We start from the raw sequence: 27,682 nt of genomic DNA on the forward strand, positions 1-27,682 counted from the left end.
TTGTGTTGAAGTTAATTTGTATTAGAGCTGCTATATATACGGTGTTGTGAGAAACTTTACATTGTGACTTTGGGACAGAAGTATTTGAAGTTAACCCTTTCCCGCCGATGGCATTTTTTGATTTTCGTTTTTGACTCCCCTCCTTCTAAACCCCATAGCTTTTTTATTTCTCTGCTCCCAGAGCCATATGAGGTCTTAATTTTTCCTGGGACAAAGTTTTCTTCATGATGCCGCCATTATTTATTCTATATAATGTACTGGGAAGCAGGGAAAAAATTCAGAATGGGGTGGATTTGAAGAAAAAATGCATTTCTGCGACTTTCTTACGGGCTTTGGTTTTACGGCGTTCACTGTGCAACCAAAATGACATGTCCCCTGTATTCTGTGTTTCCTTACGATTCTGGGGATACCAAATTTATATGGTTTTATTTACATTTTGACCCCTTAAAAACAAATCCAAAACTGTGTTTAAAATTTTTTTTTTGAAAAGTCGCCATATTCCAACAGCCGTAACTTTTTTATACGTGCGTGTACGGGGATGTATAGGGCGTCTTTTTTTGCGGGACCGGGTGTACTTTTTAGTTCTACCATTTTCGGGAAATGTTATTACTTTGATTACTTTTTATTCAAATTTTTATCAGAATCAAAACAGCGGTTTGGCACTTTTGACCATTTTTCCCGCTACAGCGTTTACCAAACAGGAAAAATATTTGTATAGCTTTGTAGAGTGGGCGATTTCGGACGTGGGGATACCTAATATGTATGTGTTTCACAGTTTTTAAGTACTTTTATATGTGTTCTAGGGAAAAGGGGGTGATTTGAATTTTTAATCCTTTTTATTTATTTATTTATTTTTTTTCACTTTTTTAAAAATTTTTTTGCATTTATTAGACTGCCTAGGGGTATTGACATGGGTGGGCGGTGTCGCGGATTGTCAGAGCGGTGGGGGTCGGCAAACATGGCTGCTCCGGAGCGTTAAAGAGAGCCTCCTGGAGTATCGTTAAGGTGAGGGGCAAAGTGGTAAAGTATATGTATATGTGATAGTGTGGGGTTAGGGGCGAGGCTGTAGAGGGCAATATGAATTTTGTGGCTTGCTATGGTCCAAAGTGTGTGAGATTGCAGAGATGGTGGTGTGAGTTTGGGCTTTGTGGGGGTCCTGGCACAAACGTATGTGCGCTATTGTGACAAAAAGTAGCCTATTGTTTAATCGGGTGTATTAACTATGTTTGTGGAAAATTTCAGCCAAATCGGTCAAGCGGTTTTTCCGTGATTGAGGAACAAACATCCGAACATGCAAACATCCAAACACACAAACCCACAAACCCACAAACTTTCACATTTATAATATTAATAGGATATATATTGTATATATACACATAAATATAATATTAGTAGGATTAGTAAAATTTACAAGTGTGAAATTTATGTTCATACTAGCTGTTACCCGCGACTTCGTCTGCGGTGATTGTAGCAGTGGGTATATACAGGCGCGGGTAAGGTTTTCGTACTGTGTATAAGGTATGGGATATGAAATGTAACTTTGTATCTTGTGTTTGCTGTAATTCTGAGAATACGTGAGACTTTTGTGTTGAAGTTAATTTGTATTAGAGCTGCTATATATACGGTGTTGTGAGAAACTTTACATAGTGACTTTGGGACAGAAGTATTTGAAGTTAACCCTTTCCCGCCGATGGCATTTTTTGATTTTCGTTTTTGACTCCCCTCCTTCTAAACCCCATAACTTTTTTATTTCTCCGCTCCCAGAGTCATATGAGGTCTTAATTTTTCCTGGGACAAATTTTTCTTCATGATGCCACCATTATTTATTCTATATAATGTACTGGGAAGCAGGGAAAAAATTCTGAATGGGGTGGATTTGAAGAAAAAATGCATTTCTGCGAGTTTCTTACGGGCTTTGGTTTTACGGCGTTCACTGTGCAACCAAAATGACATGTCCCCTGTATTCTGTGTTTCGTTACGATTCCGGGGATACCAAATTTCTATGGTTTTATTTACATTTTGACCCCTTAAAAAAAATCCAAAACTGTGTTAAAAAATTATTTTTTGAAAAGTCGCCATATTCCGACAGCCATAACTTTTTTATACGTGCGTGTACGGGGATGCATAGGGCGTCTTTTTTTGCAGGACCGGGTGTACTTTTTAGTTCTACCATTTTCGGGAAATGTTATTGCTTTGATCACTTTTTATTCAAATTTTTATCAGAATGAAAACAGTGAAAAAATGGCGGTTTGGCACTTTTGACCATTTTTCCCGCTACGGCGTTTACCGAACAGGAAAAATATTTGTATAGCTTTGTAGAGCAGGCGATTTCGGACGTGGGGATACCTAACATGTATGTGTTTCACAGTTTTTAACTACTTTTATATGTGTTCTAGGGAAAGGGGGGTGATTTGAATTTTTAATCCTTTTTTTTTTTTTTTTTTTATATATATTTTTTTTTTTACCTGTTTAAAACTTTTTTTTTTGCATTTATTAGACCGCTTAGGGGTATTGACATGGGTGGGCGGTGTCGCGGATTGTCAGAGCGGTGGGGGTCGGCAAACATGGCTTCTCCGGAGCATTAAAGAGAGCCTCCTGGAGTATCGTTAAGGTGAGGGGCAAAGTGGTAAAGTATCTGTATATGTGATTGTGTGGGGTTAGGGGCGAGGCTGTAGAGGGCAATATGAATTTTGTGGCTTGCTATGGTCCAAAGTGTGTGAGATTGCAGAGATGGTGGTGTGAGTTTGGGTTTTGTGGGGGTCCTGGCACAAACGTATGTGTGCTATTGTGACGAAAAGTAGCCTATTGTTTAATCGGGTGTATTAACTATGTTTGTGGAAAATTTCAGCCAAATCGGTGGAGCGGTTTTTCCGTGATTGAGGAACAAACATCCGAACATGCAAACATCCAAACACACAAACCCACAAACCCACAAACTCACAAACTTTCACATTTATAATATTAATAGGATACTATATTACACTGCTCTTACCAGCAGGAATTAGAGATGAGCGAACAGTGAAATATTCGAGATTAGATATTAGTTTTGAGTAGAGCCTCAATATTCGACTACTCGATCAAATATCGAATCCCATTATAGTCTATGGAAAAAAATGCTCGTTTCAGGGGAAACCACTATTCGACTAAAGGAGAGTCACCAAGTCCACGAATAGCAGGAGGAGAGTGTTTAGGAGCAGCGCTGTGCTGTTAAAGTGCACAGACCCCATTATAATCTATGGGGTCCATGTGCTTTAACTGCACAGCGCTTGCAGTTGCCCTGATAAAAAGTAAGCTCCCTCGTAACCGCAAGCTGCCAGATCTCCTGACTAGCAAAGATGAGCCTGCGGCAAATCAATGCTGGTTCTGTAGCAGGCTTGTCCTTGCTAGTCAGGAGAGCTGGCAGCTTGCGGTTATGAGGGAGCTTACTTTTTTGTTATAGGAACGCATTGACCAGCGTTGATTGGCCAGTGTACAGCATTCGTCCAATCACTGCTGGTCCTGACGGAGGCTCGTCTGTGAGGAGGCGGAGTCTAAGATCGGACCACAATGGAAACTGCTGTGGTCCAATCATAAACTCCGCCTCCTCACAGATGAGTCGCCAGCAGAACCAGTGTTGATTGGCCGAATGCTGTACACTGGCAAATCAACGTTGGTCAATTCAATACTATGAGAAAAAGTCAGCTCCCTCGTAACAGCAAGCTTCCTGCTCCTAGCAAGGACAAGCCTGCTACAGAACCAGCGTTGATTTGCCGAATGCTATACACTGTATATGACATGTATATGTTTCCTGTTATCAGCCACTTAAGGCTTATGCGAGACTCACTGGGAACGATTTATGGTGTCCGGCATATTCAATGCCAGTCTTCTTTTCGCTTGCACTGGGGATGTTGTGTCTCATTGGTGATAAGGGCACCTCTCTTCAGAGACACCGCATTATGTTTGCTGGAGAGTCCGGATTCATCTGACTGACTGACTACTCAGAAGGCCCTGCAGATGAAAGTACCATGTAATAAATGTATAAGAATTTCCTCTGTGACCACTTATAATGCCTTTTCCATCTCTTTCTTCAGGTGGTCCTGGCTTCAGTCCCCGGCCAAAACACCTTCATGGCCGTCAAGATCGTCACCAAAGAGAGGACCGACGCAGCAACTTTAATGAGAGAGCGGCAGATACTCCTGGAGTCCCGAGACTGTCCATTCCTCTGCCATCTGTATGCCGCACACCAGTCTCGGGACAGAGCCTATTTCATCATGGAGTATCTGTCCGGTGGCAGCCTGGAGGCTCTACTCAGAAAGTGCGGCAGTCTGAACAACAACTCAGTAAGGTGCGTAAATGACAGACCAGAAGATGGGGAAAAAGAGTGAAAGTAGACTGAAGGGCACAAGAGATAAGGAGACATGACAGGTCAGATACAGGGGACTGCACAGACTTGAGGGATTAGAGGCGGACATACACAGCGCCACCTCTCTCCTGCTGGTGACACTTTATAATACCTTGTCAGTAGGGGATTGCTAGAGAAGGATTTCTTGTCATTGATAATACACTCTGTCCTCTCCATCAGATTCTACACGGCAGAGATCGTATGTGGCCTCCAGTTCCTCCACGGACGCAACATCATTCACAGAGATATAAAGCCAGCTAACATCATGCTGCATGGGAATGGACACATCCAGATAATTGACCTGGGGCTTGCCCAAGAAGGTGTCAACTCCTCCAATAAAATCCGTGGAGTGAAGGGCACACTCCGTTATATGGCCCCAGAGATGCTTCTAGGACAGGAGTATTATACAGCAGTGGATTGGTGGAGCCTGGGAATTGTTATCTCCTGAATGTCAGCAGCCTTCTCCCCATTTTACTACGTAAGGAATAAATTGGAGTTGTCCAAATTTTCCATCATCTACGATATGCCACGGATAGCAACATGGCTGGACAACCAGACGCAAGATCTGATCAGACAACTGCTGCGGAAGAATCCTGAGAAGCGACTGGGTGTGAACAGTAACATCAGAGAACATCCCTTCTTCAACAACATCTGCTGGGAGGAACTGGAGCTTAGGAGAGCAAAGCCACCATTTATACCATCCAAAGAAGTTCTGCAGGACCAACACCTTCCATGGCCGGAGCATCAGTCCCTTCACCACGTGGACGAATTTTCGTATATGTCACCAAGCTGGACCCAGCAGAATTTCCATCAAGTTGATGCCCAGAACATTGACAGCATCCTCTGATATCTGGCTGGCATCAGACATCTCTACCTCCAGAAGACCGTCCACAACTCCAGGAGTGGCCTGTGCATGTCTCCCATCTCAGCACAGGCCAGGTAAGTTACACATAACACACAGACATTAATATTACACACACATAGATATAAGAATAGGAACATAGATATAACTATAGACACATAGATATCAGTACAAACATACAGATAGATTTAGGTATAGACACATAGATAAAACAGTTAGATATAGATATCGGCTTTGATCCAGGGACTTGTTCTGATCGCCATATTTGGGGTCAGGAAGGAATTTTTCCTCTTGAGGACAATTGGCTCATTCCTCGAGAGGTTTTTGATTTCCTCTGGATCAACTCAGCCTTATATAGGTTTAGGATGATAGATATGTATTAAATAATATAAAATATATATAGAAAAAAATAGTTTTTTCTTCATAAAATGCTTAACTGATTTAAAAATAAATAAATAAATTAGCTATAGTAAAAATATTCCTGCAAAAAAATTCTTTACAATGTATAGAGTAGGTTAGGTGCTGGCGTTTGATCCTGGGATTTTTTTCTGATCGCCATATTTGGGGTCAGGAAGGAATTTTTCCCCCTTACATGAGGATAATTGGCTCTTTCCTCAAGGGGGTTTTCGCCTTCCTCTGGATCAACTCAGTCTTACATAGCTTTAAGATGATAGATATATATTAAATATATATAGAAAAAAAATAGTTTTTCTTCATAAAATGCTTAGCTGATTTAAAAAAAATAAATAAAATTGTTTAGGTATAATAAAAATATTCCTACAAAAAAATTCTTTAAAACGTATAGAGTAGGTTAGGTGCTGGCGTTTGATCCTGGGATTTTTCTGATCGCCATATTTGGGGTCAGGAAGGAATTTTTCCCCCTTACATGAGGATAATTGGCTCGTTCCTCAAGGGGGTTTTCGCCTTCCTCTGGATCAACAGTCTATATATATAGGTTTAGTTTAATACATTTTCTATTATACATTTACTAATATAATATAGTATATAGTGTAATATAGTATATATATATATATAGTATATATTTATAAAAGAAAAATGAAAAAAAAATGTAATATTTAAATGATATATTAACTAACTATAATATTGAATATATATTAAAAAAATAAAAATAAAATCAGATAGATTAGATATTGACTTTAACGAAGTACCCACATAAATAATATAAATACATTAATAAATAGGTTTAGAGATATAACGTTAGTAATACTTGATAGAAAATATTTAGATTATTAAAAATATACATAAAAATAAAATTCTTGCTCCCCTTTCTTTAACTAGAAATAAAATTTTCCTATTTTCCCCTTATATCTTGGTCTCTATGTCTTTATTTCTATTGGATTTCCATGTAATGTCCTAATAAATAGAGATGAGCGAACGCTGTTCAAACAAATTGATATTCGATCGAATATCATGCCGTTCGAGACATTCGATTCAAATCAAACACAACACAGCATACGCAGTGAAAATTCGTGTCCCCTCCCACCTTCCCTGGTGCTTTTTTTGCGCCAATAACAGTGCAGGGAAGGAGGAACAGGAACTATGACAACAAAGGCATTAAAAAAAAAGGAAAATCCCATTGGCTGCCGAAAACATGTGACCTCCCATTCATAAGAATAGTCAACGCCCGCTTCGTGTTGTTCCACCTTTGGAGAGAGATAGGGTCAGAGCTCTGCAGAGGGAGAGATAGGCGTCTTGTTAGCTTCAGCTAGGCAGGGACAAAAAATCACAACAAAAGCTTTTTTAAGAGCTATAGTGCAGGGAGAGGAGTCGCAGCCCTGAATTGGGAAAAAAAATCTCAATCCAGCTTTCCAAACTTGTGTACCCGGAAAAGCTAACTGGGATACACAGAAGTTTGTCTGACCAAATAGGGTAAAACAAGCTTTCTCACGTTCTCCATAGTGAAACGCTGATTTCATTAGGGCACAATTCTGAAGCTCAAGTCTGAATAGGTGCCAGCGTTAAAACTCCAATTTACAGGGAAATTATCATACACCTTGCTACTCGCAGTTTTGGATGACTGCAATTCACAGTGTCTTAGGGCGCAAAATAACAAAAATGCATAAGCTGCCAATAAAGGACGGAGATGAGGCTGTGGGCGTCAAAATAGAGATGGGGAGGAAGCTACAACGCATCCCGTGCCTACTCCTCTGAGACAGCAGACATTGCGCTTCAACACAGTCCCCGGTTTGATGGCCACGTTAAGTAGGATGCAGGGTACCACACTAACCAGGCCCGAGCACCAGGAACAGGTGTTACAATGGCTGGCGGATAATGCTTCCTCCACATTGTCCACCAGCCAGTCAGCCTCTACCTCAACTCCTCCTACAACCCAACAGATGATGTTCTGTGTCCTGATGGCCAAAACCTTGAGGATCCACCATCTCCAGTGGATTATGTAGTTGTTGACCAGCAACCTGCCCTCAGTGATGATGACGAGACCCAGTTGCCATCAGCCTGTTGACATGAGTGTGGTGCAGGAGGAGGAGCTGAGAGAGGAATTTGAAGAAGATGTAACAATCCCGCTCCTGTGTGTCATGCAAGAATCCCTCATCGACATCAGGGAAAACACTTTGTATGCTGATGAGTCGGGCATAGCAGCAGTACCATCCAATCAGGATAGTCACTGCACACTGCGGTCCGCTTCTCAGCCTATATTGTTGGAGGAGGAGGAGGAGGATGACGAAGTGGCAGATCATATCATAGTCACACAGGAGGCTAGCGGGGAAGTTACGTGCGTCCCATTGTTGCAGTGCGGATGGGGCGAAATGGAGGAGGAGGAGGAGGAGGAAGAGGAGAAAATGGAGAGTGAACATTCCGTAGGGTCCACTGAAGTGATGTCAACTTAGGGTGCATTCACACTGAGTAAACGCTAGCTTATTCTGAACGTAAAACACGTTCAGAATAAGCGGCGTCTAAAGCAGCTCCATTCATTTCTATGGGAGCGGGGATACGAGCGCTCCCCATAGAAATGAATGGGCTGCTTCTTTCACTCCGTGCAGTCCCATTGAAGTGAATGGGAAGTGCCGGCGTATACGGCAAGCTCTGCTCATGCCGGAGCGTACACGCCGGCACTAGCAGTGTTTCCTAGCAGTGTTTTTGGAATGTGCTTTCTACACCAGGGAGCCCATTCAATGACACTGTCCAAGTCCAAAGACTTCCATACAGCCTGATGTTGGTGGTAACACTGATGGGTTGCAAATTATCTACAAAGAAGTCAGTTCCATAATGTGTCCTAAGAAGCAAAGAGCAATGATATAATAACAGACCATATTGATACTCACAAATAACACAATCACAAAAATAAAGCCATAACAGTTTCCATCATTGAAAGTACTAGTTTATTGTAAGTACACGGACATTACAGCAGCATTCAGGATTATCTGCTACAAGTTGCATGTTCACAGAGACAGTCTTATATTAGTCTCTTCTAAGTTCTCAACAATTAAAGGTAGTAGAAAGGTTCCAGAATGACATCACAAAGTTCAAAGTTCATTGCCATTATGGATAAAGGAAGAACCCAGTGGTGATCTGTGGCCTGCGAATCATATTTTTGCAGCGCCCACTGTGGTGAGAGAGGGTATGACAGTATATAAGAACATTACAAACACAGCCAATATTGTGCTCTTCTATAGGTGTACATGTCCAGTCTACTATACTGTACACATGTACTGGATGTAAGAGATTTCACAGTGGAATGAGTAACAAACAGTGAAGGCACCATACAGTACAAACCTAGATATGAGGATATCCTTCAGTACATCGAAAACATACAGAGTCAGTACTCTCACCCTTTTGTCAGAAGACACCTTTCTCCCAAACACTCAACCATTATAAAACTGTGATTTTGTGCTTTATGGTGTTTCTATGGCCATTTATCTCTAGAGAGTGACTACTAAGCATCATTGTAATGGGTTTAAGTGAACCATGGTGGATTCCAAGATTTACTCTTAAGTCCCTTGCTTATATGTACCGTCATAGGTCATGGGCCAATAAAGACAGCACAGGATTCCCAATGCAGCTCAGTAACCATGCTCTGGAGGCATCTAGGCAACAAAGAAGTAGGAGTATGTTCTCAGTTGTGGATATAACTGCTGCAGAGTGATCTAGCATAGTGGTAAATGAGATTTCTAAAAGCCTCATTCACACCAAGCAGCATACAAGAAGCATTTCATAAATGATGTCCGTTACCAAGGCAGACAACTAAGAGGCATCTTTGGTCATATCTGAATCATTTTAAAGTGAATGGGATTACATTTATTTTTCTTTTCCAATTATCATTTGAGGTTGGCCCCAGCACCAAACAGATGTAAATGCTGCCTCGTACCGCCTAACAGTTCTCCATCAGCTCTTTTCCAAGTTCCTTGGAGACATGACCAGGTATAAAATTGGAATTATGGATCTGTTTCACTAGACACCAATCACCTCAATCACTCCTGTGGCTGCCCTAAAATGAGGGGTCAAGTCTTTGTAAAGTTACGCTAAGTTCACATTAGCATTCGGGTTTCCATCCTTTGGGACCACTTGGGGACCTAAAAGATGGAAACACTATCCACATAAAAAGTGGATACACATGGATCCCACGGACTATAATGGGGTCCACCCAGTTTCTGTCGAAAACAGTGGAGAGAAAAGTCCTCCTTGTAGGACTTTTCTCTCTGCTGATTTTAAGTGGAATGTTAGACGGAGTTTTGTACGAAGACTCAAATGCTAGTGTGAACCTAGTGTAACACATTGTAATATGTCCCAAGACAATGCAAATGATTTTGAATTGTATTATACATTTGTTATCAACACTCATTGGAGGTAGCTATTTTCATGCCACGTTCATAATAAACTAAATTTCCTCAAACTGAACATTTTTGTAAGTTAAATTATCCACTATTTGGTTACTCAACAAACAAAATAAAGTCTATGCCCGAGTTTCAAAACTAGTATTACATAGACAAGACCTTACTGGCATAAAACTCCACCTTTAATATGGTCCTCTAAAAGGGATGACATGTTGTCCCTACTAAAGGATCGTACCCAACTTTTAGAAAATGTGAGGTTCTTCTGGTGGGACAATATCTGATTTACTGCGAGTAACAGGTAAAGTGTGGGCTTCACTTACTTACATTTGGAATGGTGATATAAAGCTAGGCCTTGTAGTCAACATGCACTATTTTTGGGAGCTGCACTATTAACAACTCAATATTCATCCCCTATTAAAATGACTCACTTACATGCAGAAGTATAGAACGGCGATGATACTAGCAGAATCCCCTCTGCTTCTCAGGAGAACACACGTTCTCTTAGTTGCAGTCTGTGTTCTCTGAATGGCCTACGCTCGTTGCATTCAGGGGACATATTGTATACAGTTAGAAACATACTTTAATGTTATCATAAACTTTACATCTAAAATTAAAACGTACAATACACATAAAAATAGAATTATAGCATAAGTAGCTCAGTAAATACTTCACTTTGGGCTAATATCAGCAGTTGGAAGATCCAGTATCTTTGTAATATACATGTAGTATTCATTTTACTGATTTTGAACAATATTTTAATCTGTGTAGTGTAGAAAAATACTGCTTTGTGACCAACACCTGACGGACTGGTTAGCTACACACCTGACAGGCTGTGTCACCTAAAAATGGCTAAAATGAGCCTCAACTTGGAGTGCTTCTGGTGCACAATGGGGTATCACGGCTGCTCCTCTCTGCTCAATACTTTTTTAGACAGTGGACAGAGCAGGGCAGGAATCTAAACCACCGGCCATGCCAGGGATGGTCCAGTCTGCCAGATTTACTATAACGCTCAGGATAGTGTGTGTTCTACCACAAATCTATGCCAGTTCCTGACTGTAGATTTGATATGAGGCACACCTACATACAAAAGAATGATTAGGAGACCTCTTAGTAATTCTAGTGCATCTTGTGCCTGTTGGGGAATGGAGTGAAACTGGTGTACGAATCACCAGTCTTAATAAATTCCCCATGTCTAATGTTTTTTTTCAGAAATGGTTATCTAAATATTGCGCCTTATTTCTGAGGAGGTGTTTGCCTCTTCATGAGCCAGGGCAGGAGATATGAAGATGCCGGTCTTCATAAATCTCCCCCAATTGTTACCGATTGTTTTCAGTAATTAACAGAAATTACACGGTAAAGAGTAAAAACAAAGCAAAATCAAAATTTAATGATATGTAGTGGAGATTACAGCGTCTACATAGAAAATAGTTATAGGCTGGAGCTTCCCTTTAGCTTTATATATCAGCCTATGAGATAGCGGCTTTTATTAGTTATCACTATACTAAAGACTTCTGGGAAGTCGGGCATGATGTTCAGGGTGCTTGCTATAGAGGGCAGCATAACAGAGGCACTGTCTCCCTGTTTACATCTTGGGAGACAGATTTGCCTATTCTTCCCATGTTCCCTTGCAGTGGAGCAACTATGGCTGTATAAGTCTCCACACACCTGAAAAGGTGGTCTCTCCCTAAGGATAGACGTTATCCCCATAATCTTATCACTATACTAGACAGATGACAGGATAGGTGAGGACAGGTTAACTTGCTTCATGTTAGTAATCCATTCCCAGGACAACAATGCCATTTATAATCCTTATATAGGTATTGTATAGGTATAATATAGTACCAACATATTGTAGTAACCACAAACGGTCAAGGGGAACCACCCTATCTAATACAAAATCACAGTATTGGCCCCAGGCAACAAGTATGAAACATCACTTTTATTAAACATAAAGTATAATACTAGTCATATTCAGCTCAGCTTAGGGTACTGTAGAGTATCACCACAGAAAAATGGCCACAACACCAAAGGGAATCTTTGCCCCAATAAAGTGGCTCCGCTCAGAACATCTGCCTTACCCCAATGGTGAGATGCAGTTAAGTAATGATGTAGAGGGGTATACAAAACATACAGACACCTAAAAGTGGTGTCCCAATAATGGTTGTTGCAACCCTTTACTGATTGCACCCCATTCACAAATACCCTACAATACTAAATAAAAGGCATGTTACTATCTAACAGAGGTAATACCCCCTTACCCCCAGCCAACATGGTAGCTTTGTGTAGTAGTAGTGGTTCATACACTGATATCACCACTATCATTGACCTTAGCGGTATCGGGGATACAACTCCTCAATTGCAGTCAAGGGTCAACTGGATCACTCAACTCATGAGGCTACACACACACACACACACTCCGCATGTCTGGCTAGATAATGGCGTCACATCAATCCACTCTCATATAACTTATTCAGATAGTGTCTAATCCCTGTCTATAGATTCTCTACTCTGCTCAACGCATTTCCCATACGTGAAATACTAGGATCTTCAGGAGCTAATAGTAAGGGTACACAAAATAACAAATGCGGTGAAAACTGCAGTTCCAGAGGCTCCGATGGTGAGCCTCGGTACTGGTAAGTAAGCTGACCAGTAATACTCATGTTGCCAATCTGGTTTTGCCACCTGCCACCACTTTTTACATTCCCCTCTAGTCTCTGTATCCTTAACAATAAGGACATTTCAGAACAGAAACATGACAAGAGACAAGTGTAGTATCCTCCATAGCCAGCTACTGCAACAGTCCAAACTATTGGAAATATTAGGTACTATAGTTAACAAGTTCTTGAAGTATTTGTATAATGGGAGGAGTTTTATTTTTTGCCAAAATGGGCACCAACATGCTTAGAGACTCCCCCTTTGAAAACCCTTATGGGCCTAAAGTGGGAATGTATTAGTGAAGGCCTCAATGCATTCACCCCTTTAAACCTTTTGGTTCCAGTTGAAATCAATCAGGGGTCTTCTTGTCTCATCACTGATATAAGCAGGGTGAATGTGACTGGGTATAGTACCCCTTTATTCTGGGTGGAGAAGGTTGTTGGCATCCGCCGGTACCCAGTATAGTGAATAATCACTACTTTATAATAATTACAATTATGAATCTTATTTAAACTCTGAATCACTTTTCCTATAATTACCTAAAATTGTCAAGAGGCAAAGGGAAAAGAAGTGACTTATATTGCAGTCAGGCCTATTTTACCAATCTGCTGCTAGACATCAAAACCCCCACCAAGCATGGGTCATCTGATTCATTCCAATCACTCTCTACAATAACTAATATGTTAATAGGAGCCTCAGAGATTCCCTCGTTTATTATTCATTAGAAATGGCTGATTATTATGTTTGTGGCTATGGAACCACTGATTGTATTTGCATGTATAGAGATGAATAATAATCACATTCACATAATTATCCTCACAATGGTGGGATCACGGCACTCACACAGCATGCGTACATCTCTGTAAGCTGCAAGAATGCGCTGCCGCTCAGCACACTGTCAGGACAATGAAGCACAATTTTTCCCTAAATCACAGTCTTCTCTTAGACGCATGTTCACATTTTCAACGAGGCATTCATCAAATAGCCCCAGGGTTACTTGGCTGTAAAAGAAAACTAAGCATTTTTTTTCCAACGAGGGAGGTGCAGAGATAGCAGTTTCACCCAAGGCTTTGGTGTCTGAGGGCAGCTAAAGGGCCGTTTACCCCATAGGAAGACACCGGTATTATAAATAATCCATGGTAGAGGGGGCCTCGGTTGCAGATTTTGCACTGGATTTTAAAGTTGTGACTCAATTTATATTTGTTATAAAGTCTACTGATCACTGGGTCTATTTTATTCATATAAATGCTATTATTGCTAAGTGAGACAGTTCTTTCTGGTGCAATGTAAGAAATGTACTGGGTGTCTTGCGCAACCAGACCAGTCTCCAACTGTTGCACCTTCCCTCTTACAGCAAATAGCCTCACAGAAACAATACAAGATAGATACTGCAGTTGCATACCCCTCCTCCTAGTTTTCTATCTACTGTTTAACACTAGACAGATTTTCTTTGGACATTGATGGTTCTTGAATAGTTACAGAGACCTGGCAGGGAAAGAGAATTACAGGCTGCTTGGAGGAAGATGCCCAATTTCTGTAAGGTATATTATAAAGTTTCATGTTTTTATGAGTTTTATTTTATCATCTGATTTATACAAAAAATATTACGATAGATACACTTTAATGGGAAGCTGTCTTAAAGACAGACAGTAAGCTAGGTTTCAGTCTATAGCAATGCTATGTGTAATAGCAAGAATACTTTTAACAATAGTTTGTGACCAGTGTTCTGTGCCAGACTTGGTGAGACTTATAACGCTGCTTGAATGTTATGGGCAACAAGACTCTACTCCATCAGGTTCAACAGCAAAATGGATCAGAACTGTAAGATGGCCTAATATCAAAAGCCTATACAGGAACTGTGTTTAGTGAGTGGATAAGAAGAAGCATACAAAGAATGCACCACTCAGTACTTTTCCATAGGGAAAAGTAGGGAAATTGCTTCCCTTTCCCACTGGCAAGCCATCCTAAAAGTCTTTTTGTTTGACTATTGTAAGAGCAGCTTTTATTAGTAGCAATGCAATATATTTTCTGATTTTGAGGATTTGTAAGACATCAAATTCTGTTAATGGAGTTTACCACAATGTAGCCACTATAACTCTATAGTATGAGACCATTTCATCAGATACGGATCATGATTCCCTCTTAGAAGGTAATGTCCCTTGAAAAGGTAACACTGATGAGCTTTAAAAGATATACCGTAGACCTCTTTCCTCAGTTCGGAAAGTTACTACAATTCAAAGACCAGCAAAGTATGTTACGTAAAAACTTTATGCTCTGTTTTCTCCCAACTAGGCCCCTCACAATGTCCCCCATACACCATGATGTGCCCTTGAGACTCTCTCATACAAACACAACTGAAATAAATACTGTACATGGGTCAGAGATGACAATAAATACATAGTGGAGGGTCCAGCGCTCATGAATTCTCTAGAGCGTATATGAGAAGGAGTGATTATCCTCGAGACTCAAGAGACCTGAAGGGAAAGAAGAGATGTTGGTCAGCATGAATAAACATCATACTATGGCAAACAAAGCAAGGAACATACTAGTCATCCCAGAAATATTAATGAACCGAAACACAGTTAAGAAATGGTCCAAGATTCTACCTCAATATTGCACAAATCTTAATTGCAGCTACTGGAAAAATTTGGTGGAAAAAAATTACTACTAAAGCATTCGGTACTCAAGGTGCTCGATATAAGACATGAACGGTACAAATGTTTGCGTGTTCAGTACGTTTAGTTAGATTATGTCTAGAATTGTGACTTAGCAATCATAGTACATTATATTTGTATTGACTGCCGAAATCCAGATAATTGTAAATGGTACACTTACTCTACTGCAACTATATAATCTGCACAACTTTTCATATCTACCCATCACTTGTGTATAATGTTATATATTTATTATCCATTAACAGGTTCCTGAATGTGTTCATAAGCAGGATCATAAATGGTGTGGAAGGAAAGGTAAATTATGTGGAAGCAAAGTGGTTTTAGAGGACGACACAATAATCTCTGCACAATGATATTCTCAGTGAGGTGGAAGACGGAAATACCGGTACATTGCAACGGTTTAACAATTAAACACATGAACAGCTGCAGTTCACATGTATACACAACTGAAGTTAAAGGAAGCAGTGAGATATTATTCTAAACTAAGTCAATATATGAGGCAAAACAATTGAAAACTGCAGACATGGCAGAATCCAGTTGTGGTAACAGAAATATTATATGGGGTATACTATTTATAATTCATATATGTATATATAATCTACTACAAAAATTAAGAAAACTCCAGAGCTGCATTTCTCATTGGACACAGTCAACAAGCTTGATGTCAGACACCCGCCCCCTCCATCCAATTGCTTAGCTGAGCGCTCATAATGCAGTGGAAACTTTTCATGCTAAGTCTGGTATAATGATTGCACTTCCGAGAATGACACTAGATCAGGCTGTGCAGACACTGTACAAGCAGATGGTGCTGTGAAATGTCAGCTCTAACCACAGGATCACTACATCATAGGTAATAGGCAGTTTCTTATCAAGGCAATTATTGATTATATGTAAAAGTCCTTTTTCTTACGTGTAACTATTCTGCTGCTGCCGACGTCGAGCCGTCCTCATTTTTTCAAATCTGGCCTCCATTTCTTCCAGCACTTTTGGTGTATAGCGTACAACCAACTTTACTGTTCCTTGTGCTGCCTTCAGAAGCTCCACAGCCTTCTCATGCTGCTCTCCCTCTACGCTCTGCAAGGGAGCAAATGTCAATGTTCTTATAACTGCTTCCAGATAATGTGCTATAGTTATACAGTATAGGTGGAGAAGCACTTGAATTAGCAGGTTCCTAGAGAAATTAGATTTAGAACATTGTGAAAGCAGATTTTAGATTAAGATATTAGGCAAGGGAAAACATAATGGGCAATTACCCAATGGCTTCTACCTCCTAGTGATCTTCACCATCCAATTCCCTATAAGATATAAGATACTCTTATACTACTATCTAGATATGGGAGTCTTAACCAATTAGAGAGCACCCTAGAAAAGACAACGCTAGCCAATTGAAATTGGAAGTTAGTGGCTACTATTGAATGGCACCAATAGGGGAGAGGGGCTCCCATTAGTTCTCTACACATAGACTCCAACAATATTGACTTAGTACTGCCTGATGTTGAAGGGGCCTCTTTCCTTTTCCTCATCATGTGCCATTTTACATTACTGTGGTCTTCTTCTGTGTCAGAGGAGTCATTAGATCTCCTGTGGCTCCAAGATCTCAGTGAGTCTACAATTCCTGCATCTCTATAGCACTGCCCCTTGTAATATTAAAGCAAATCAATATTTACCCCTGAACTTATAATCAGAATATGAAATATAGTAGCCAGTGACTATAATTGGTAAGGTGTAAGGCAATGTAAGGTCATATCTCACCACTCCATTGACAGATAAAAGTTGGTCCCCACGTTTCAGCCCTCCATGGCGATCTGCCACACCACCAGGAATGATACGAGAAATGTAAATTGGGGAGTTTTGTTCTTTGCCCCCCATAATATTGAACCCTAGACCTTCATCTGTTTTTGGAAGCTCCACAACTCTTGGGTGGGCATGGCCTTCACTGGCAGCAAAAGCAGCGACAGTGGCCTAAATAGAAAAGAAAACAATATATAAAAGTTTTGCTTTGGGGTTTGGTTTCTGCACATTTGCAACCACAAAAATCTCATCCTTGATGCTGTCAGAAAAGTGACCCCAACCTTGTTAACGGTAAGTATTTCTGTAGTAAGCAAAAACGCAATGTAAGGGTGCATTCACATTGAGTATACGCTAAGCTCTTTCTGAACGTAAAACACGTTCAGAATGAGCGCGTATAAAGCAGATCCCATTCATTTCTATGGGAGCCATCATACGTGCGCTCCCCATTGAAATGAATGGTCTTCTTTTTTCCCAATTCCTTTCAATGTTATACGCGCGTATTATTGTCATATATTATTTCTCTGCACTATGGAAAGCTAACTTAAATGTCCCAGAACACAGTCTACCATGTTGTTTCTACCCTAACGGTGATGTTCCTGTACCTAAGGGGGTCTCATATGTCTCTCTTTCCTATAGAATCTACTATTACTGCACCAGCTATTGCTCAGACTCATGCAAACCAATGTGGTTTACATTCAGCAGGCTGTTCCCTGACAAACTTTGTGTGACAAGTCCACAACCTTCACTTGTACTCTTATATCAGTATGTCTTTGGAGTGTATGAGAAAGCCAGAGCACCCGGATGAAACCCATGCAAACACAGGGAGAACATACAAACGCCTTTCCAATGTTGTCCTTGGGTTTATTCAAAACTAGGACTTCAGCTTCACTGTGCTTTGTCCATATCATTGTATACACAGAATACAGCATCTTGTCTTTAGGTTGTCTTAGACCTTAAGATTTCTCTAAACTAGTGCTGATTGGTTCTACACCAGCCCAATTACACAGGCTGAAGCTGCATGTGCAGGAGGGATTATGGCGAAAGTGAATGTTCACCTGGAAAGTACTTCACTAGTCTGCCACCAGCACAGCCATTATTATATGTACGCAGATTTATTATCATTTACTCCATATATCTGGCATAAATGATGCTGGAAATCTATATTTTCCCCCAGGTCTGGGGCCTTCAGTCAGGAATGAGGCTTTGAAGACTGGAGTTGATAAAGCCACTGATCATAAATCTTCTCCAATGAGTTTTTGTCCTGCTGAAATGAGTGTTTGCTCATTCATCAAGAGATTCGGGCACTATTAGACAGGCTGATTATTTGAGATGAGTGTATGTATGAGCGCTTATTCCTGACAATTGCCTAGAACACACAACCTGTAGGTTACCTGAAAATTGAACCATAAGAAACAGATCACAGTAGTGTATGTTTGGCTCAAAGGTCTATTACAAATGGGATTATTTTCTTCTGGAGATTTGTTGCACGATATTGTGTGTGAACCGGGGCCACCAGTGGCTCCTCTGGTGTGTCAGTATGATCCTGGGCTTTGGCCATCCTCAGGCACAGTAACCTATACGAACAGGGTACCTTTAAGATGCTTGATTCTATAGGCATGTCCTATGCTATTCCCAGTCATCAAAACTCCAGATATCTCCTTATCCGACACACCGTCACTACCCAATTTCAACGTCCTGATACCCGCATTTCCACCTACCCCCTAATTGTTGTACTCCATTCCCAGGAATAAAAGTATGATTATAAAAAATACAAGATGTCATAATAGTATATGGAAGATCAACTCACCCTGGCAGTGGCATGTGCCCTTATTTCAGCGTTACCTGCGATATCTAGGGTATCATATAATTGCTCATATACCTGCATGGACAGAATACAGATAAATGATTCATAAAAAAACAACCAAACTGTACCTTCACGTCATAATGTAGTTGCAGCTATTGATGGATACATATCACACAGGATACCGTTCAATACTCTGCAACAAAGGTTTTATTTCAAATACAACCAAGAGTGCTAGAATCTGATGTAGGAGTAGAATCGGGCCTGAAAATGAACTAGCTGTACAAGATATCTGGTTGAAAATTATAGCTGGGAGTTTATTAGAAAAATAACCGAAACTGAACATCACATTGCTTGTTCACATTGGTTATTTTGGTTTGGTTATTACAATACCACCTTCAGTTTCGTTCGGACTAAACAAGTCCAAACCAAAACTACTATTATACTCTGGGGACTAAGTGAAGGCCCAGAGGAGGTGATTAAACATAAAAAACTGTGTTATCTACCTCTCCTGGGCTCTTTTGTATCCTTAATTTTCAACTACAAAAAAAGCAAGATTCAAGAATGAACTTACACACGATATTCTATAAACTGACCTCTCTTATGGCAGAACAAAACTTGCTCTGCAGAACACGTTGCAGAGCTTGCAGTTTCTGTGGTGGCACTTCTCCACTTCGTTGTAGTCTCTCCAGCAGCTCAATTGCACGGGATACATCTACAAGATAGAAAAAGATCAGTAAATTCTACCTTAAAGGCCAATATTCAGACCAATGTCGAGAGGCAAATGTTATTGTTTGTATAATATAGAGATATACAATTCTCTAATATACTTTATCAATTCCTCAGTTTTCTAGATCTCCACTTGCTGTCACTTCCAGTGGATAAAAATCAGTCCATGATCATGTGATATCCAGTCCATGGTCATGTGATATACAGTCCATGGTCATGTGATGAGCACACAGGTGCACAGCTCGTTACAGTCATAGCTCAGTAATCAGACATCTGCCTGGTAATGAGCTGTGCACCTGTGTATATCACATGACCATGGACTGGATATCACATGACCATGGACTGGATATCAAATGACCATGGACTGATTTTTATCCACTGGAAGTAAGCAGAATCAATGACAGAAAGTGGAGATCTAGAAATCCGTAAACTGAGACAGAAACTATATTGTAAAATTGTAATATTTTTTATTGTAAAAACAATAAAATTTGTCCATCAATATTTGTCTGAAATTTGACAAACCCTTTAAAATCAGTATCATATTAGAGATACTGATCCTTCCACAGTCTAAGGGTAATAATAATACATTTTATTTATATAGCACCAACATATTCCGCAACGCTGTACAATTTGTAGGGTCCAAGTACAAACAAAAAGACACATTACAAAGAAATAGTCACCTTACACAATGGGACTGAGGGCCCTGCTCGCAAGAGCTTACTATCTATGAAGTAGAGGGGGTGACACATGAGGTAGCAGGGGTGGCATCGCTGGTAGTATTGCGTATACAGTGGTCAGACAATTTTATAATAGAGGTTACTGTCATTACATAAACAAAACTGTATAAGCCGTCACCGGTCGTGTCCTTTAACATGTGGATGGAGCCTGAACATATAAAGTTAACCTGAAACGGCATCATATCATGTGGGGTAATGTGGGAGCGTGAACAGAGGAGGGTTTGTTTTAGGGATTCTAACTATGGAAGGGTTTACATTAGGAATTGGGATAGGTCTGTCTGAAAAGATGTGTCTTTAGTTTGTGCTTGAAGCTGTAGAAATTGGGAGTTAATCTGATTGTCCGGGGTAGAGCATTCAAGAGAAGTGGTGCAACTTGGGAGAAGTCTTGTATATGTGCGTGGGAAGTTCTGATAATAGAGGATGTAAGTCTTAGGTCATTACGTGAACGTAGAGCACGAGTTGGACAATAGAAATGAGGGAGAAAATGTAGTAAGGTGCAGCATTATGGAGAGCTTTGTGGATGAGGGTGATAACTTTATATTGCATTCTATAATGAATAGGCAGCCAATGTAGTGACTGGCACAGACCCGAGGTATCGCTGTAGCGTCTAGACTGATAGATGAGCCTGGCCGCTGCATTCAGAATAGATTGTAGAGGGGAGAGTTTAGTAAGGGGAAGACCGATTAGTAAGGAGTTACAGTAGTAAAGGCGAGAATGTATCAGAGAGACAATAAGTGTCTTTAATATATCTCTGGTAAGGAAAGGGCATATTCTAGAGATCTTTTTGAGGTGGAGATGTCACGAGCGTGTGAGTGATTGAATATGGGGGATGAAGGAAAGGTCTGAGTCAAACACAACCCTGAGGCTGCAGGCATGCTGCCTAGGAATTATAGTAAGGCCTGAGACTGCAATGGATATGTCAGGGACAGACCTATTAGATGGTGAAAACAGTAGTAGTTCAGCCTTTGAGAGATTCAGTTTCAGATAGAGCGAGGACATGATATTTGAGACAACAGAGAGACTGTTACTGGTGTTCTATATTAGTGCTGGGGTGATGTCACAGGAAGATATGTATAATTGGGTGTCATCAGCATAAAGATGGCATTGGAAGCCAAATCTGGGGATGGTTTGTCCAAAGGCTAAAGCCACATTTTTCGGAAAAGCTGCTTTTTTGTTTAAGTGCTTTCTTTATATTCCCTATTCCTGTTGTAGCCACTGCTGGCTTTAGCTAAAAAAAAACCACAGCACCAAAATAGCAGCTTTTCCGCAATGCGCGGCCTAAGGGTTAAAAAGCCTCCCATTGATTTCAATGTGTAACACTCGTAAGCCGGCACACATTGAAGTGAATGGGATCTGTTTTGAGCGCTCACACGCTGACACGTGTATACGTGTCTGAATGCGTGCCGCGTTACTTCGTGGGAACGGAGCCTAAGCCTCACAGCTATCAGTAGAAATGCAGCAGTAATCCTGGCCAAAAACACTACAGCAGAAACCTCTACTACACTCCAAAAACCAAGAGGCAGCACTAGCAAACAACCAAGATTTCTCAGAAAATAGACAATACTTCATTACAACCAACTTCTTCATCTACAGGTTGCTCTGTAACTACACAATTCACGAGTTTGCCTTGCCATGTACTCGTTTTCATATACTAATATTTTTGGACTGGTCACTGCCTTTCACAAGGTCAGCACACTCCTCTCCTGCTGTTTTGATCATATCCATATTTATATCAGCTACACATTCTAGATTTAATAACTGTACCACCTGTTGGAATGTTAATTCCTAAGCAAGCTGGGCTATCCAAGGGCTATGTAATACTGAGCATACATTTCTCTTTCAATTAAGATTCCAGGATCTATCTTATGGTATAGAAGCAGTTCAGCTTTAAAGAGGACCTATCATGTCTTCGGGCACATGCAGTTTTATATACCGCTAGAAAGCCAACAGTGCGCTGAATTGAGCGCACTGTCTGCTTTCCTATTATATGCTGCGGGTGAAGGGCTATTGGTAATGGCACTGATAGCCCTTCACCCGGGGCACATAACAGGAAAGCCAACAGTGTGCTAAATTCAGTGCATTGTTGGCTTTCTAGCGGTATATAAAACCGCATGTGCCCGAGGACATGAAAGGTCCTCTTTAAGATGTAATAGAATGATATCTAGTGGTCATATAGGGATTAGGTATATTGTACCCATGCATCCTACACATACAGACCTCATACAGTTACAACAACACAAATCTGAGGCATTAATTCCATTCTGCTGAAAACTATATGAATGAAATAAGTCTTCTTAGCAAAAAAATAAGGTATTAATCAGTTCTGTTCCAACAAGATTATAAGCAAAAGTGAAAAAGGACCTTAGGGGTTCTGCAACAACACAAGAACATGGCCCGGTGATCACAGGAACCTGGTGTCTGAATTCTGATGAAGAATGGAAAGCACAGAACAAAGGAAAAACAGACACCTCGGAAAATGGAGCCATTTAATTATGAAATGTAAAAATCTGAAATGTACAAAAAGACTGATGAAAGCTGCATTATACACTTTAGATATTTCATTTATTATGTACACCCTGCCCTAGATACTTCAAAAGCTGTATCAGTGTGTTCCAAGAGAAGACCCCTATAGACCCAATGACTAGTAAACCTGTTATCCCTTGTAGCACATGATAAAAGAGCTAGATAGATAGATAGATAGATAGATAGGAGATAGATAGATAGATAGATAGATAGATAGATAGATTAATAGATAGATAGATAGATAGATAGATAGATAGATAGATAGATAGATAGATAGGAGATAGATAGATAGATAGATAGATAGATAGATGTCCCATATACATATTAATGCTGGATAAACATATATAGTGGTGGTCCAAAGCTCCCTTAGACCCTGGCCCCGTGTTGCGAAAATGCATTGTTTTGGCCACGGCAAAAACACCGCAGCAAAAAAAAACCTGTTTTACATTACCTGCAAAGTAGATGGGATTCTGACTAATCCCATCCACACAATACAGAAAAAAATCCACTGCAGAAATGCTGCAATTTCAAAAATGACAGAAATTTTTTCGTACAGGTATAATAGGGGCAGAAAGTCAGCAGAGGAAAACTCTATAGACTTTCTTTTAAATAAAGCTGCAGAAAAAAAAGTGATGCATTTCCACCATGGTCTTTTCCATAGCGTTTTTTGGCTGTGGCCCACTACGTGGGATATAGGATATAAGTAAAAAGGATTGGGCATGTTGAACTGTAGGATTATTGGGGAGTCAGAAGGACTACCTGTTGGTCAAAAATGTTTGCCTAAAGTGTATGGGCAGCTTACAAATCAGATAGGAGATATACATACAGACATATGTACCTATAAACTTTATCCTAGACTGATACTGTACTTTACAGTGGTGTGACTAAAGTCTTATGGGCCCCCGGGCAAACTTTGACTGGGGCCCCCTCACTATAGCGTATTCTTAATAGCAATGGTTATGGGTGCTGATAGCTCAGATACTTGAAAGGGATACAAGTACAGTACTCATGACTGCGTTTTCAAAGAATATGGTTCGTGAGCAGCACAGAGCCTGCCATGTAAACAATGCTTGGAGCTGCAAGCTCAAAGAAACAGCTGATCTGTAAGGTCGTGTTTAAAATCTAAGATCAGTGGGGCTCCAACACCTGGGGCTCCTGCTGATCAGCTGTTTGTAGTCCTTTTGCGAACTCAGTGACCCCCTTCACTATTTACCATGCAATTTAATCACAGCCTTTAAAAATATTACATGACTTCTATAAATCAGATGTCATGTCATGTAAATAGTGAAGGAGCCCCCCACAGTATAATGCTCCACAGTAGCCCCACACAGTATAATATGCTCCCCACAGTTATCCCCACACAGCATAATATTCTCTCCAGAGCTCCCCACAAAGTATGATGCTCCAATGTGGCGCCAAACAATATAATATGCTCCCCAGAGGCCGCACATAGTATATTGCTCTACAGAGGTCCCACACAGTATAATATGCTCCCCAGATCCCCCCCCCCCAGTATAATGCTCCATAGCAGCCCTACACAGTATAATACGCTCCTAAAAGCCCTCTCCCACCAGTATAATGATGCTCTGGAAGTCTTGAGCCACTTCAGGTTTGGCTCTCTATTCTTCGGCTCAGTGGCATTATTGTACTCTGGGGTCTCCTCAGGCCCTTAGATAGTAGTAGTTTGGGCCACAACAAGCAGTCCACAGCAATATCAGTAAGGAAAGTTTAGGGTCCATTGCAAAAACTTAACTTTCCGTGAGAGCAGTTGGAAAGAGGGGCCCCAGAGGTTGCTAGGACTAGAAGAGGGAGTGAAGACCAGACACCACTCCTATCCATGTTTGTAAAGTGCCAAACCTGTGGCTACTGCTTGTTATATATGGCTCCCTTTAGTTAATTGTCTGTTTGAACTACATCCACAAGCAGGGAGTGCCCTGTGGATCCCATTCCCACATCACTGTGCTGCCTTTTTTTAAAATTAAATTAAAGCTACCATAACCAAATGGAATAAACCCATTTTTTTGGATTACATCACCTGTTCCTTGAGTTGGTACACCCCCATGCACATTGGATACACAGATGATCCCATCAATATCAAAGGTTTAACTAATTTTAAAGGGAGTCTATCAGCAAGAAAATTGGTATCAAACTAATGACAAACTAATGACAGTACCTTGTAGGGTGTCTTCTACATTTTCCAAATATACCTTTCTTATAAACCATAGCCTTATGGTTGACTTCAAAAGGCCGTTCAAAAGGTAATTCTGCGAGTGTATATATGTAGCTCTGCCTGTTAGGTATAGTTCCATTTATAGCCGATTGAAACTAGCCATCGCACATAGGTAATAGTGTCCTAATTATCTCACTCCTACAGATAATAGTCCCACCTAGGTAATAGTGTCCTAATCATCTCCCCTGTACAGGAGGTACCCTGTTTCCCTGAAAATAAGTCATCCCCCAAAAGTAAGACATAGCAGAGGTTTTGTTGAATTGCCTAATATAAGGCACCACCTGAAAGTAAGACATCCCCCAATAATACGGTAATAATCTTTCTGCGCAAAGATTGTATGAAGAAAAACATTGCAGCCAGCTGAACACTGTGCGCGATGTTCTGTGTGCACAGATATGCCGGCTGCTGACACCGCTGCAATACGTTGTATCCACTGTTCCTGCTGCAGTAGGATGAGCTGAGAGATGCCCGTGGACATACACTAAGCATCATATGCGGCGGGGGCGTCCACTCTGCCAGCTCATCCCACAGCAGCAGGAACAGTGGATACAAATAATGGGATCACAGCAGCAGCAGCCGCCGGCTTTCCTGTGAAAACAGAGCACCGCACACAGCGTTCAGCCGGCTGCAATGTTTTTCTTTATACAATCTTTGCGCAATCTTAGCACATAAGACATCCCCTGAAAATAAGACATAGCATGTCTTTAGGACCAAAATTTAATATAAGACACTGTCTTATTTTCGGGGAAACAGGGTAACAGTTCCCCCTAGATAATAGTGTCCTAGTTATCTCCCCTCTACAGGTAACCGTCCCCCCTAGGTAATAGTGTCCTAATTATCTCCCCCTACAGGTAACAATCCCTGCATAGGTAATAGTGTCCCATTTGTGCCTCCACATATATTGGTGTACCCCCACTGGTAATTGTTTTCCCCACCCCAAATTACATCACACACAGTCCAGGCCAAACAATTCTTTGGAATTTCATATTTATGTCTTTTTCCTACAAGGTGCTGATGTGGCTCCCACCTATGCACCTCTTCTATTATCCTCCCAGCTACCCTATCCCGGCAGTATGGTACCATAATCAATACCATAGAGCAGGAGACAGCATGGCCGGAAAGACATTAAAAGAGGTGCACAGCGGGCACCACATGAGCTCTTTGTAGGAAGACAAGGTATGTATGAAATTCCCTACACCTGGAGACAGTAGTGTAGCGAGAGATGCTCGGTCACAAGGGCGACAGCTGTGATCCCTATAGCTGTTTGTTATGTCTTTGACTGGAAGGTCCACAGCACTCCCCAGCTATAGAATACTGAGGACCTTCCGGCCCAACACAATATATGATCCCTTTTTTTTCGCCCACTCACACTATACGAGTAACTTTTTTGCCCCCACACAATATAAGCCCCTCTTTTTTTGCCCCCACACACCATATGACTCCCTTTTTTGACCTCACGCAGTATATGGCCCACACACAGTCATTGTGCTTTCAGTCCTGGTGACCTCTTACCCCCGTATCCCAGCAGATAGCCCACCATCTCTTTAACCATATGAATGAATAGATGAATGGATGGAGACTTCAAAGACAAATGTGAGCAAGCACATTACTAAGTACTCAGTGAAAAGATTGTGAGGACAGATTGACAATATGTTCTGACTCAGAGCAGCATACGAAGCCGCTTTGTAGCAATAGAGAGCCAGGGAAGGTAAGTGCAAGGTTATTCTGCACATCAGTCACTTCAACGACTAGCAGGTTGGAGCCAGTGGGAAAAAAGGTAAAGCAGTCATTCGTCTCTCCCCCTCCCTCTGGCTACACTCTCCAGCTACAGGCAACATCCCAGCCCCTGCAATGCAACATGCACTGTGTCTGTTACCTCTCTCCAGACCTAAGGGTTCAGACAGAGCTGCCATCTTAACTCCAGCAGTCACATGCCCAGGAGTTCCCCACTGTGGAGGAGGAGGAGGAGGAAGCTGCTCAACCCACAAGCCTTGGAGATGCTGTGTGCATCATGACAGCTACTGTGCCATCCTCCTCCACACATGCACTGTCTATATAGTGTAACAGCCATGAGGTGCACCGTAAATGCACAGCACATCAGGCTGGCCAGAATATACAAGCTCTATACCAGTGACTGCAGTTGTCAGGTTACAGATAATTCAGGGTGGCCATAGGTGTAATGATTTACCATGTCTGTAGATAGTTTTAAAGCTACAGCTCCCAACATTCCCTGACGGCAGCAGATTGTAGACCCCAGATATAGAGGATAATGCAGGGGCAGGAAATTTACAATACAAAGTCTACATGAAATAGTCTGTAGAATGTATTATGTATTGTCCCATGGTCATACAATAAACATGTAAAGGGATCCTATCATTCAGATGACATTTTTTCTAAGTACCACATCAGAATAGCCTTAAGAAAGGCTATTCTTCTCTTACCTTTCGTTGTCTTCTCCGCACTGCCGTTTGACTACAACCCCGGTTC

The 27,682-nt window shown here is 41.0% G+C and overlaps 1 protein-coding gene across 1 annotated transcript; it reads right to left on the bottom strand.

The window, feature by feature from the left end:
- Positions 1-14,652: 14,652 nt before the first annotated feature.
- LIN7B (lin-7 cell polarity scaffold B) lies at positions 14,653-27,131 on the bottom strand. Its single transcript, XM_075280253.1, has 6 exons — positions 27,072-27,131; positions 19,573-19,691; positions 18,983-19,054; positions 17,137-17,346; positions 16,295-16,458; positions 14,653-15,183 (listed from the first exon to the last, which is right to left on the bottom strand). Exons 1-6 carry the CDS (start codon positions 27,106-27,108, stop codon positions 15,162-15,164), a joined length of 624 nt encoding a protein of 207 aa, XP_075136354.1. The 5' UTR covers positions 27,109-27,131; the 3' UTR covers positions 14,653-15,161.
- Positions 27,132-27,682: the final 551 nt, after the last annotated feature.

Source organism: Leptodactylus fuscus, chromosome 6, assembly GCF_031893055.1.
Source record: "Leptodactylus fuscus isolate aLepFus1 chromosome 6, aLepFus1.hap2, whole genome shotgun sequence".
Lineage (NCBI taxonomy): Eukaryota > Metazoa > Chordata > Amphibia > Anura > Leptodactylidae > Leptodactylus > Leptodactylus fuscus.

What these genes read in the sequence shown, in the direction of transcription:
- LIN7B (XM_075280253.1), bottom strand. Translation starts at nt 27,108, where the DNA reads ATGGCAGCTCTGTCTGAACCCTTAGGTCTGGAGAGAG. An exon ending in TTTGTTCTGCCATAAGAGAG is followed by an intron (nt 19,055 to 19,572) that starts GTCAGTTTATAG and finishes CTGTCCATGCAG; the next exon opens with GTATATGAGCAATTATATGA. An exon ending in GGGCACATGCCACTGCCAGG is followed by an intron (nt 17,347 to 18,982) that starts GTGAGTTGATCT and finishes TTTTCTATTTAG; the next exon opens with GCCACTGTCGCTGCTTTTGC.